Below are 14,131 nucleotides of genomic sequence, written 5' to 3'. Positions count from 1 at the left end.
CTTCCAATACATTTATAGCGGCATTAAAAGCACAGAAAGCAGTCAGCAAAGAAAATATCAAGTGATTGTTAAAGACAAATAAAACAGCTAGTCTTATTGATAACCCCAAGCACACAAATATCAACTCAACACAGCCAACACATCATCTTGTTCATGTCAGCACAAGTAGCTAACAGCAAATGAAAAAAAACGTGGCTTAGCCTACCTTAGTGAACTGATATTGGCATGTTAAAGTGGGAAGAATTGGCGATAATGGTGGCAGTTATCGAGAACTTCCGGTTGAAATTGGCGTTGAGAGGAGGGATATGAGAGGTGGTCTCTAGAGGTGACCAACGGCCGGAGAACAAGCATTTAAAATGGTGTGTCCTTTAGCATTTGGGAACCCCAAAACGTGTTAAGTAGTCCACAAAAACGTCCTAAAGTGACATAGGCTAATAAAGTTGTTGGTAGGCCTATGCTAGCTTTCTTATGAAATGCTATAGCCTATTTGCATTAGACCTAAAGGTGTTTACAGCTACAGTAAAGTTAGCTAAATTAATACCGCGAAAGAGTGAGCAGGCCCTGAACACCAACACAGGTTTTTTCAGTTCATCTGGTTGATTGGACCTTTCGCAGGACAGTGTGGGTGTGGCTAGACTGAATGATTGATTTCATTTTTTTTATTGACAAAATGCTGTGGGCCCAGACAGAGAATAAGGTAAACATTAATAGCACATGAACTTAACGTGTACAAACTTCCATCCATCCATCCTCATCCGCTTATCCGGTATCGGCTCGCGGGGCAGCGCCTCCAGCAGGGGACCCCAAACTTCCTTTCCCGAGACACATTAATCACTCCGACTGGGGGATCCCGAGGCGTTCCCAGGCCGTTGGAGATATATTCCCTCCACCTAGTCCTGGGTCTTCCCCAGGCCTCCTCCCAGCTGGACGTGCCGGAACACCTCCCTAGGGAGCGCCCAGAAGCATCCTTACCAGATCCCAAACCACCTCAACTGGCTCCTTTCAACGCGAAGGAGCACGGCTCTACGTCGCTCATCGCGGATGACTGAGCTTCTCACCCTATCGCTAAGGGAGATACAAACTTAAGAAGATAAAAAACAAAAAACATACGAACCAATGCACACAATGAAATGACACAATCATTACATAGAAAAAGTTTTAATACTTTTTTTCAAGTGACTTCAGTAGAGATTTTAATTCTAAGAGAAAAGGTAGGCTACAAAATTAGGAGATGAATTGTTGAATATTTCCCAATAGTTTAAGGTTTACAAGAGAAAATAATTCAAGTATGAAGACTAACTGGTTGTTCTAATAAACATCACTATAACAATAGATTTATCCATATCTAAAAATGACCATGTAATTATGACACAAGCCAAATCAACAGCACATTTTATTGCATGTCATAATTTCACAATGCCCCCTTTCTGTCTGTTTTTCACAATTTTCCTTATAATTTCATCATCTTTGTCAATCAAGAAAAAGAAGGCAGAGCCACTTATGTAAAGTTTATTTGTATTGCACCTTTATAGGTCAGACATCACAAAGGGCTTCACAGTAACAGACAAAAGCCTAATAGGCTCTGGCCTGTTTGTTGTGATTGGCAGAGAGACTGATGATGATAAAAAATAATGGCATTGTGAAATGAAAACGTCATAAAACTCTTTGCAAAGAGGCAAGCGGAAATAACATTTCATAATCATGAGCTGAGTTTAAAAAATGTAATGCATATTTCACAATGTCATGGCTATATGACCTATTTGTCTGTGATTGTTCAAGTGATCATTTATTTAACATCTTTCACCATATTTATTTGGTCTAATATTTAACAGGGAGTCTATAATTACTGTAGTATCGCTCTCATCCTGTACAGTTTGCTCAAACCCAATACTGCACCTTGCAGGTGTTTGAGCTTTAATCTCTCCCAGACTTTTGCCATTACCTTCTGACTCAAACACAGCATGTGAGGGTTAAAATGAGGACAAGCCTTAAAATCTGATTGTTTTATTTCAAAGGTTACATTACATCAGAGGGAATAGCTTCATGTTAATCATTACTACTATTTTTTTTCGGTGGATTTTGTATGCCTGACTCTCCTTCCATCACTTAAAACGACGGCTCATGACAAATACTGAGGATGGGTCAAGTGCAAAGGACAATTTACCTGCAAGAGGATCAGTACTTAGCTTGTAGATAGAAGTTTATAGTGTTAAGAAATTAGCGTAAACAGAATCACTCTTTATTATATTTATTATTTATTACATCCTCCTGGGTCACAGCACCAAAAGAGGAAGTGTGGACATGAAGTATATTTTATTTTTGGCAAAATAACAAGCTCACTCTTGGGAGAAAAATAATGGGCTGTGTTTTTTTTTGGCATAATTCAAATGTCACCGTTGCATCGTTTTTATAGTGACAGAAATTGGTGGTAACTTCTTTATGAGATCATGTCACAAATGGCATGAATGACAAGACTCTTAAATGTTTTATTTTAATTTATATTCTATCATTACATTAGGGATCTTGAGTAAAAATTAAGGTATTTGTTTATTGTTAAACATAGACTTCATAGTAAGTATAGTATTAGCTTTTAATATTTAACCACTCATAATTAAATAAAATACATAAAACCTGATCATAAAATGCTACTTTCTTACACCGAGGGAATACATTATTTGTAAATACACATATAAAACCACAAGAGATCTAATCGTGGATATAGGAATGACTGAATGTTGATTTCTTTCCTGCGGTTTTCAAACAAATCTTATCACCTACTACCTACAATGAGTGTATTTGAAATATAATTGACACCCACAATTATTCTTTAGTGTTGCGGCAAACACAAAATGCTTGTTAATTTTCCCACTGATGCAAGACCCATTATGAACAGAAAAGCTGGGAAATAGTCTGATGTTGTAGACTTCTTTCACTGGTGCTGAACAGTCCTGTACTGTAACTGCATGGGTTGTATTCTCTAAAGGTCCCACTGGTTCACCCCAACCAACAGAGGAGGTGACCTTTGACCTTTCACCAGTCACTGACCCTTGATTGAGCTCATCCAGCCCATCACTGTTTTCATTCTGGAAACCAAGACTGACAGTTCTTTCTCCTTAGCTCAGTCTGGATCAAACAGTGTACAGTGTGGTCACTTATGCTGTGTTGTTTAGTAGGCATAACAGACAGTTGAATTCCTTTAACCTTGATTTAAAATTTGTCTTATTAGTAATCAGCCTCTCAAAAACCATGGAGCTAGAACAATGACATCTCCAGTCTCCAAATCTCACTTAAGTCTGTTTATCTCTGCCATTTTTTCCAAAGAGAAGCAGGCTGGTTTAGCGTTAACGTTTAATGTAAGCTGTGCGGTTTTGTTTAGCTAACTTGTGGGAAATTAATTAAAAAACTAAGTCTCCCGGGATGTCAGTCTGTCTTCTATATTCTAGTATTTATAGTAACAGTAATTTAGGAGTCCATAAATGAAAAAAATAAAAGTAATGTTAATAGACTCTGCAGTCTCTTTTAGAATACTTCACAAAACAATTACACTTTTTTTGGCAAATTAAATGCACACTTTAGGTGTGCGTTTCCAAAGCAACAATTTCCAAGAACATTTTTAAGCTGCACAGGTTCCTGAAGAAGTCTGGGAAAGTTGCTCTGGAGGCGTGGTACAAATATATAGTGGGTATAAAATAAATGCAGACTGTTGGAGGGATCTAGCAGGCAATCCTTTTAAAGACACACAAGATAAATACCAAAACTCAATCAGTGCATGATTAACATCACTTTAAACCCCCAAATGGGCTAGCTGATGTGGTATTACCTAGCGTTAGCGCTTGTTCAGCTAACCTCTGCCAAAACAGACCAGCTTACATTAAAAGATAACACTGAACCAGCCCATTTCTATGTGAAGAAATGGCAGAGATAAACAAACTTACCTGAGATTTGGAGATTGCATGTGAACCTGTGGAGGCCATTGCAGATATGCGGTTTTAACGCATCTGTGAGGATGCCTGTGGAGGTGCGGTCTCTCGCCAGTATGCAAATTACATGCAAATTAGCAGTCAACCACACCCTCTTTGTCCCTCCCCTCACACCCCTCCACCTCGATGACAGAAAGTTGAAACTGAAAACCAGTGACAGTGTAAAAATCCTGAAATCTTAAAATAAAACTGCCACTGAAAAAAGACCGACATCAAGAAAGACTTTGATTGAAATTAATAAAAACCTATCATAATGTAAAAAGATAGTCAAATTGAAATAATATAATAGGATCGTAACTTTTTGATGTTTCTGTTTAATATTTCAGTTCAACATTTTTCAGTGCCAATTTTTATTTTCAACGCCACAGGTTACTTTCAGTATTCAAGCTCCATAAAAAAAAAAAACTACTTCTAACTTGATTAATTTATCCCTTGCAGTTCCATTTAAAAAAAAATCTTTTAATCTTAATACAGTTGTCCCCAGACCCCAACGCGTTTACCTCACGAGCCTTTAAACCTAAAACTGACTTTGTTTTGGCAGAAACTCTTTTTCACCAAAGGCAAAAACCACCTTAAAGGTGCACTATGAGTTCCTGTATGGTCACTTCTGTTGAAGTTCCAAGTAAATTTCAAACAAAACAGAGCAAGCTTGCCCCTCCCCCCTGTGTTTCTGTAACGGTCATGACTTAATGACTAAATGTCAATAACCCCCATCCCCAACCATCTTGTCGGTGATCGGCTGGAGTGTTTTGTTGTATTTTGGTGCCTATTCTGGGCCTCTAGTGTTTCTTTGAGATTTACGACCCCTGTGTGGTCTCCCGTGGCTTTTTCACAGTATATTCAGGAGGCAGACAGCTTGTGGATCAAGGCGCGATGCCTGCGATTTGAGACAAAAATGAAATTGCACTGAAACCATGCAGGAACTCATAGTGCACCTTTAATTGAAGCATTACAACAGTTTTGCGCAATTGATGAAGTATTATTGAATTTTTTTGTTTCCATGCAGCTGTGCAGCTTTAAAATGCTGATAAAATGATGGGAACATGGCTAATGACACTAAAAAGATGCTATAAAGCACTGTAGAGCTGTGGGTGATAAACCTTTGTGGCCCCCTTTCACATCACGTATAATCATTTTAACCATTGTTAAAATAGAAATATGGATTTTAGCGAGTTTTATAATGAAGCTGTGTCCACTCTGGACTCATCACACGTTGCATGCGTCAATGAATACTAAGCTGTTGATCATCTTGAAACCCCATATATCCTTTTTGTAATTATTTATCTTGTGTCTTTGTTATGTTGAGTGTATAAAATGTGCTACACAGATACATTTGACTGCCATTTACACATCTCGGATGAGCTGTTTGGATTAATTACAACAGTAGTGTTAAGTCTCATGGTCCTTTAGATTTAAAACTCCCGTGATACTGTCACCTGTGTGATAACTGATGTGTACACACAATACAGCAGCTGAATACTCAGAGAGATGCTGCTTTGTTAGCTCTGCTTCCCTTTTCATCCACAGAGAGATGCATCTGTTCAGTGTGACAAGTTAGGCAGATATGACTCATGTTTTCTGTCAACATTTTGGATGGGCTCCAGTATTGGAGGGGACATCATTTGTTTTCTCAAAAAAAATAATAAAACATGGTATAAAATAAAGTCGGTTTATGAGAAATCCTTTGGTTTGGTCACCAGTAATAACATATACTCACAGCAGCATCAAAAAAATTATTAAATGATTTTAATAAGATTCTCAGCTCTTGCTTAATAGGTATATGCTATTTCTGTACAGTAAATGTCTCACCTTGTTGAGGAGTCAGTGGTGTTGTGGTGACCTAATAGAAGAAGGAGGTTTTGTTGTTGGAGCAGAACAGGTTTAATCCCTCAAACGTTTATACTATAATTTATCCTTGTTTGTTCTAATGGATTAGACACTGATGACAGACTAAGCTGTGACCTTTTCGCTGAAATGTATACAGTGGCTAAAAGACATCATTCTCCCTTGACTTTAACTCACGTTGTTGTGTGTCTAAAAAGATCACCACAAATGCATGCCAAAGCCACACACGTTTGCACATACTGTACCACATTAAGTATTGATTGTTTCAATATTCTGAACATTTCACATCCGTGCCTCGATTGATTCAAGTTGGCAATTTTAAAATGCACATATTCACAGGATACTGGACAAGAAATACAAGATAAGTTCAATATTAGAATTGCAATTTACAGTAAACAGGGATTTATCATATCAGCAAAGCAGATAACTTGGTGATGCTGACAATTATGTCTGAAACAAGACTGTGATCTGCCAACTAGCTATATAGAAAAGCAAACACTATATAACACAATATAAAGCATACACTAGGTTTTTTGTATATATTTATGAATAGTTAATCCATGTAATTTACAGATTCTATAAGAATGCTCAGCCCATTCACTTCCTTCCAGTCATGAGCAGGACATTATCACCAATGTTTTAACCATTTATTGCAACAATAATACATGTTTTATGCTTTGAAACATATATAAGCATGCTTGATACAGACTGTTGGTGAGCTCAAAACCCCTTCTGACGGACCCTGAAATACACATTTGATGAATATGAACATACATGTCAACAAACATTCACATACAATTAATGTAAATACAGGAGGAGGAAGAGGAGGTCAAGGGAGTTACATAAAAGTAGGCAATATGTAGAAAGATTTAGTGCCAAATATTTTTAAAGATCACCTAATCTTAAAGACGACAAGCAAGCATAATGTGAGTGGATGGTATACATGAAATGACCATACCATTTGTATTTGGAAAAGAGAGCAATTTATTGCAGCTGTGTTCATTAATTTTCAACATACTGTAACTTGGAAAATAGAAGAGGAGCCATTTTTTTTACTTTACAATACTTTAACTGCAAACCAAAATTTCCAATTTACATGACACGAACAAGAGCAACACACATCTAAATGTCTCTTTCTAGCTGTCTGTCTCTTGCTATACAGTATGTTTCTATATGACTGCCAAGCACATTTTATACAATCTTTTTGAAAAGTCAGGGGAAATAAAATGGGAATTTTCCATCACCTTGGTGGAAACAAATAAATTGACTTTCTGAATGTCGACAAACAGATTTGCATGAAAACTGGGTGAAATGAATAAGAAGTATGAAAGTGGTTATTGTTGTTTAACCTCAAGACAAAAACAAAGAAACTCATGCTGCAATTTGCTAATACACTAAACTAAACCAGAGTGGCAGTGGTGGAGAGATATTATTTAACACTAATGGTTAGCATGCATTTCATTTAATCCAAGAGATGACACGTCTTTGCAACACAGAAGATGATGACGTGGATTTTTCCAGTTGTAGTTGTAGTCCAGTTTTTAATTTAACACATAATTGATATAATATGCTTTGATGGAATTACATCTATTGTCTGCCTCTCATTATCTGAGCCTCCCTCCATTGCTGCCTGCCGCACCCTCTCCACATGTGTGTGTGACATTGTGTTGTGAACAATTCAATGGCAGAAAAGATTTGAAAAAAATCCCACCCTTTTTCACAGACTAGAAAAAAAGGATGTCACAGACTGTCAGCAGGTGCAAGCAGAGAAAGAAATTCACATCTTTTATTAAGAAGTGGCAGTCAAGGTCAGGATGATGGTTTTCTATGTTGCATGTTCCAGCAGTGTCAGACTGAAAAGGAAATAAAGAGAAGGAAAGAGAGCAAGAGATAGAGGGAAAATGCTGGGCTATTCTACCATCCACACCCCATATATTATTATTGAATGTGAACCACATTTAAAAGGCAAAAAGTATTTATGTATACTGATCCATTTTAAGGGGCCACTATAGTCCCTCCAAACGGATGAATTTAGAATTTCCTGAGCCACGGCCATTGATTTTACAGTGGTCAAAATATGTATAAACAATTTAGCAATCAGTCAAATTATTGACAACTAGTTGACACACAGGACACCTGGGGCTTTTGAGGCCCTGGGGCTGTTGCCTGCTTGCTTTGCTCTGTTTGCCCACTTGGTTTGGTTGGTAAGACCCAACACCCTTAACCCAGCATTTGGGTTATTAAAATAACCCAGCGTTTTTTAGTGTGTAGTCTAGCCTTGTATCCACCTGTCCTCAAAAAGTAGGTGATGGTGGAGGATTGGTGACGTGATGATTTCACTCTAAATGTTGTCATAAATGAGGCTCAGACAGGGCCCTTAGACACCGATGTTGTTTATGAATGACTTGTTAAAGCTACTTTAGCTTCTTGAATTATTTTTAAATTAGCTTGAGAGCATCACCAATATGTCTAATTAGTCTTACTTCACCATTTAAATAATGAGCAGCCTTTTCCCCAGTTTAGAGACAGAAGAAACCACAAGTTGGTCAAAAACTCCACTTTTCTTCAGCTCCCTGGTTGTTGAGTCCCTCTCTCATTTATCTTTGTGCTTCTTGAACAGGGCGTACAGGACCTTCAACGTGGCAATGTCGTCCTGAGAGACAATATCTGCCACACAAGCCACAGCGGACATTTAGGGTGTATTTGTAATGGACCATCAGCATATACCAAGCCAGTAAGGCAGTGAAAACACAAGGATGCTTTTACCAACATTAGCTAATAACTATTCTAACAATCCATCCTAACAGGTCATAGATCAGGAGGGCAAAAAAATTAAACATTAGATGGACATTTAATCAATATGTCCTTGGTGAGACGGGATTCCAACAAAATTGTACTCTGTTGTGAGATGCACTAACTGAATAAATGTGACACTAAGATCGACTCCACCACTGGCTAACCTAATTAATGCACGCAGTGCGCTCCTGTTTTAGACTCTCACTGCTGGGAATCCTCATTCCATCAGAGCAATTATGACGGTAATTAAAAAGACACTAAAAATGAATTAAATTAGCCACTTGCTCTTGGCTTAGATTAATTGTGCTGGTACTTACATTAACAGTTATCATGTTGAGGATTTACTTCACAATTACAGGCTGCCTGGCAATATTGTGGAAAAGTTTTAGTGATTGTGATTCAAGCTCAGAGAGTATACAGAGCATCTTTTCAATAATGGATCTGCAGGGAAGTGAAGTGCTGTAGATCCTTATGCTATTGATTAATTCACACACTTAGATAAGTTGGTTACTCCTTGAGTCCCTGTCACTCTATTTCACTCTTCCTCAAGGCTCTGTCCTAGGGCCTCTTCTATTTAATATCTATATGCTTGCCTTCCACTGGCTCATACTATGAAAAATAATAATATAAATTATCTTAGTTGTGCTGATGACACACAAATCTACATAACACTGTCACATGGAGACTACAGTCCAACACAAAAACTGGCTAGATGCATTGAACAAATTAATGATTCAATGTGCCACAATTTCCTTAAATTAAATGAAGGAAAAACTGAGGTGATTGTTTTTGGAGCAAAAGAGGAACGATTAAGAACCAGCGCCCAGCTTCAAACAACAATGTTAAAAGCAACAGACAAAGCCAGAAATCGTGATAATTATGGACTCTGACCTGGACTTTAGTAGCCACATTAAGGCAATGACAAAGTCAGCCTTTTACCACCTTAAAGACATATTAAGGGTAAAAGGACTTATGTGTCAACAAGATCTGAAAAAACACATCCACGCCTTTATCTTCAGTAGACTAGACTACTGTAACGGGGTCCTCACAGGTCTCCCTAAAAAATGTATCTGACAACTGCAGCTAATTCAGAACGCTGCTGCTTGCGTCCTCACTAACACAAGGAAAGCTGATCACATCAGTCCAATTCTGAAGTCTTTACACTGGCTTCCTGTGCCCCAAAATAATACATTTAAAACTGATTCTGCTGGTTTATAAATCACTAAATGGTTTAGGGCCAAACTACCTGTCAGATCTACTAGTGAATTAGGAACCACAGAGGCCTCTAACGTCATTAGGGACAGGTCTGCTTGCCATCCCCAGAACCAGAACAAAAAAGGAGGAAGCGGCGTTCAGTTTCTATGCTCCGCATATCTGGGGTAAGGGTTCAGGGATCTGTGCAGGTTAGTTAAGCTCTTCCACAATAAACTGAAAAAAAAACAGTTATTTTTCGTTGTGCATCGTGGCATGGTCATGTTGAAAGATTTAGATTTTTGTTTTGTTTTAATCAGTCGTTCATGTCAAATAGCATGACCAATTGTCAAGAGACATTTTCTCTGAAATAACCTTTGATTCCCCAAATTTACGAACGACAGCATACCATACTCTCACCTTTTTATAGCAAAGAGAAAGTTTCCATAATGTACGATTTCTGGAATGCTCACACTCATAAGTTTATGCCCGCGAATCATGAACTCATGATTACTATCTGTTGCAAGTTGAAACTGACAAACACAGTGCAAAGATACAATCGTAATATTTTTCTGGGATATGTCTGATAACTGGGTGGCATTCAGTAGCAGTGCTCATGAATACAGATAACATATCTTCTTCCAGACACACACTGTTGTAAATTTTACACTTTCAGTAATTTATGTGATTTTTTAGAGGGTGCCTACCATTAGGGAAAAACAACAACTAGCACGCATGTAAACCAAAAATCTGATATTTTAGGCCTAGCCATAGCTGTGAGGTTAAATCTCTGGATATCAACAGGCACAGAGTGACACTGTCCCCTTGAGACCGCCTCCCTCGCTCCTCCTCTCTAAATGAATGATGATGACCCCGGACTGAGCCAATCATCTGCAGTGATACTCATTGAGACACGAGTTACACTCATTTATATTCCACAAGCAATTCCATTTTCCCCTCCAAAACACTGTCAAACCCACACTCCACCGAGAAGTGAAGATTAACTCAAACTACCGGGGCGATCCCCCTGTCCTTCACTGATTTACAAACTAATTTTGGCGTTTCCCCGTCATACAGATAAATGCTTTTGATAGTTAATATCATCTGAATTAGTTTGACATTGCTGTCTTGGAGCTCTGGTGTTTTTCTGTTGCAATCATTTTACCCGCAGGCACTTTTGTTTTTGTTTTTTTCACCCTGTGTGCATGGCATTTTAATTTGAGTAAAATCTGTTATCTGTATGTTGTGTGAGCAGTCTGTGTGTGATGTCTCCTGACCTTGTGGATCAACGCTGGCCACTTGAAGGCCTGTGTCATTAAGGAGGTCCAAGGCCAAGGTCACATTGTGGAGCTAGAGGTCAGAGAGAGAATAAATGTCAAACACAAAATCCAGTCACCACATTTTCATTGAAATTAGTAATACAAACACATGTAATTATTTTTAAGATAAGTTTTTGGGGCTTTTTTTCTTTATTACAGTGACAGTGGGTAAAATGAAAGGGGGAGAGAGATGGGGGTTGGAACCCGGGCCGCTGCAGGACTCAGCAAACATGGGGCGAACGATACATTTAATTCTGTTGTGAAATGTATCCACTAATATATTAGTGGGTATATATATATATATATGTGGTGATATTTTATAGTTTCTATAGTTATTTGTATTATAAAGTATAACCAACTATCTATTAGGTAGTGGAAGTATTCCGATCTTTTACTTATGTAAAAGGGTCAATACCACAGTGTAAAAAAAACTATGTTACAGGTCAAAACTACTTAAAGTACCAAAAGTAAAAGTATATAATGCACAATGGCTCATTTTACATTCATGGTATATTATTGGATTATAATCACTGATAGATTGATGTAGCCTACATAACACTTTGATAATTTTACGATGATGTAACATATTAAAATAGGGTAACAACTGAATTGTGCCATATTAAGTCATTGTACAGATATAATAAGCACATTGCAGTGTGAGAAATAATCTACCATTATGTATTGTAAATCTGGCTGATACCTAATGTGTTTATAACCAGAAGGTTTTTTGTTTAGTTTTAAAGGTATCAAATATCACATATAATATGGAGTGTAAAGAATGTCTTTTATATACGTTCTTCATAAACTATCTATCATGATAACTATTTATCTGTGATAAAAGGGTCATAACTGTTTCATAGACTCCTCCTATTGATTCACGTAAAGTTAGGTCAAATATATCATTATAAGTGACAGAATAGTAATTATGAATGTACTTTTATTAATATTTTATTCATTTGATCATATCTAACATTGCAATAGGCATGATTTTTGGATCAGGTTTCAGTATTGTAGCTTATTTTTCACTATACTCTTGTGGAAAATTAGATCAGCTCAAATTAGAAATAAACACTTCATGATCTTACAGTATAGCACTTTTGAATTAAAATAATGTAGTCAGTATATGTCTACATTTTCACAAAAACGAAATTAATTTGAATCACTCTTTTGACCTTTTTTTTTATTATAACTATATACGTTGCAAATAAAACCCAGATAACTTGTGAACATTTAAGCAGTATAATGATGATGATATTAAAAGGTCCACTAAGAACCCATACTGTACCATCTCAGAGGGACTGACAGGTGTCAGGTTGAAGTCATAGAGCGGGATGAAGAAGCCTTCCAGCTGTCCGAGCAGCAGCAGTAGAATCACACCGTCAGCAAACTAGACAGAAAACACACTATACATTGGAGCCCATCCAAAGACGGTGATATAATCTCAGCGGAAGAGCTCAATGTATCTTTTATTTATTTATTTCTTTTTACAGAAAAGCCTCTACAGTAAGTGTTCCGAAACTGTGTTCCGCTGTTTTTTTTTTTTTATACCTGTTTGTCCATATCAGCCACCTCCAGACCCATGGTCGACATTTTCTGGTTGACAAAGTGTAAGATAGCCTGAAAATGGAAAAAGTTAGACAGTTTGAAATACATGGTCTCATTTAGGTGACATAGAGGGTATTAAACATGCTTTAATCTTCATCAAAACTTGAACCTGGAAGGATTATATGCCCTCATTAGTTTTCTCCAATAACATTGTATCTTCATTGTTGGATATTATTAAGTCGAAACAAGGAACAGCTAGAAATGCAGACATTTGGTCTGAAAGTAATAATTCCACTTTTTTTTTTAAAGCAACAATAATCTATATTATTATAATAACAATACATCAAAATGTTTTCACATTTTAAATACTAAACGGTGAATCAGACATTCAAATAATGATGAAAAGATTGTTTGATTATAATCATTATTAGCAGCCCTAGTTAAAATTAGAGCTGATACATGTAGTTGATTAATCATTTGTTGTATGACAGAAAATTAAACGGCAACTATTTTAATAAACAATTAATCATTGAAGACACTCTTTGGGTTTGAGGCTGTTGGTTAAAATTAAAAGCAATATGATGAACTTGTAATGAGAATTATTTACTATTATCGTGACATATAAACAAAACGAGTAATCGATTATTCAAAACAATACTCAGCAGATTAATACAAATATATACATGTATATATACTGTATATACAGTCTAATTATATATATATATACCCTGTTTATATGTAAGGTTCAGTAAAGGCCACAAACAAATTATACTTATTTATTTCCTATCGCAACACCACAACAAACTCTCTCACTGCCGGTCTGCCTCAACATTCCAGCTTTCCTTGTTGTACCTTCTTCACCATGTTGACCTTGTGACCATCAAGCTTCAGCAGTTGATCGATGGGATCTTCCACTGGGTGACCCAGAGCCAGAAAAGTGTGTTTATATCATCGTAAGCTATAATGCTGCTTCAATTACATTTAAAATGTCAAATCTGCTCAACCTTCGACAGATTTTTACTCACTTTCAGTCTTGTTGAGAGAGCCTGAACCTGCATCCCTGTTGAAAAAGACAAGAAAATATGAGGTGTTTTTCTCACATCCACAGAATCACACCGGATAGAAATCTGCTCACCTTTCCTCTGTCAGGACCTCTGTCTGTATATCTGATTTGATTCCACCTCTGCTCACCTGCATGAAAGATAACCCAAATTGAGCAGCACTTCCACAAGGTGTGTTTAATACTAAGAATTGGTGCAGAAAAAAGTGCTAAAGCTTGAGCTGAAACTCACTTCCAAAACTATGACTTCAACTTTAACATTTGGTGGCAAACCCAGTTCAGGCTGGAAAGCTCTCACCATGGCAACCAGCAGATGAATAGTGGCCAGAAGGTCTTTGTTGTGGATGACTGACAGGCGAACAGCAGATAACAAAATACACACACACACACACACA

At 37.2% G+C, this 14,131-nt stretch overlaps 1 protein-coding gene across 6 annotated transcripts in view; it reads right to left on the bottom strand.

Annotated features, from left to right (window-relative positions):
- Positions 1-5,263: 5,263 nt before the first annotated feature.
- The window catches only part of parvg (parvin, gamma), a 13,318-nt gene continuing 4,450 nt past the window's right edge, over positions 5,264-14,131 (bottom strand). For 3 of the 6 annotated variants that reach the window (XM_032524427.1, XM_032524426.1, XM_032524428.1), the window contains 9 exons: positions 13,969-14,084; positions 13,812-13,867; positions 13,702-13,736; positions 13,529-13,590; positions 12,680-12,748; positions 12,417-12,518; positions 11,090-11,162; positions 5,790-5,820; positions 5,264-5,517 (listed from right to left, as the gene is read on the bottom strand). In XM_032524427.1, the coding sequence (XP_032380318.1) occupies positions 5,370-5,517; positions 5,790-5,820; positions 11,090-11,162; positions 12,417-12,518; positions 12,680-12,748; positions 13,529-13,590; positions 13,702-13,736; positions 13,812-13,867; positions 13,969-14,084 (692 nt within the window). In that variant the 3' untranslated portion in view covers positions 5,264-5,369. Of the gene's footprint in view, positions 5,610-5,789; positions 5,821-8,096; positions 8,493-11,089; positions 11,163-12,416; positions 12,519-12,679; positions 12,749-13,528; positions 13,591-13,701; positions 13,737-13,811; positions 13,868-13,968; positions 14,085-14,131 lie in introns of those variants that run through there. The other 3 variants (XM_032524425.1, XM_032524429.1, XM_032524430.1) reach the window with 3 other exon arrangements.

The sequence above is a fragment of the Etheostoma spectabile genome, chromosome 8 (genome assembly GCF_008692095.1).
Source record: "Etheostoma spectabile isolate EspeVRDwgs_2016 chromosome 8, UIUC_Espe_1.0, whole genome shotgun sequence".
Classification (NCBI taxonomy): Eukaryota; Metazoa; Chordata; class Actinopteri; order Perciformes; family Percidae; genus Etheostoma; species Etheostoma spectabile.
Note: the sequence above shows the minus strand (reverse complement) of the source record. Positions and strands in the feature narration are given on the sequence as shown.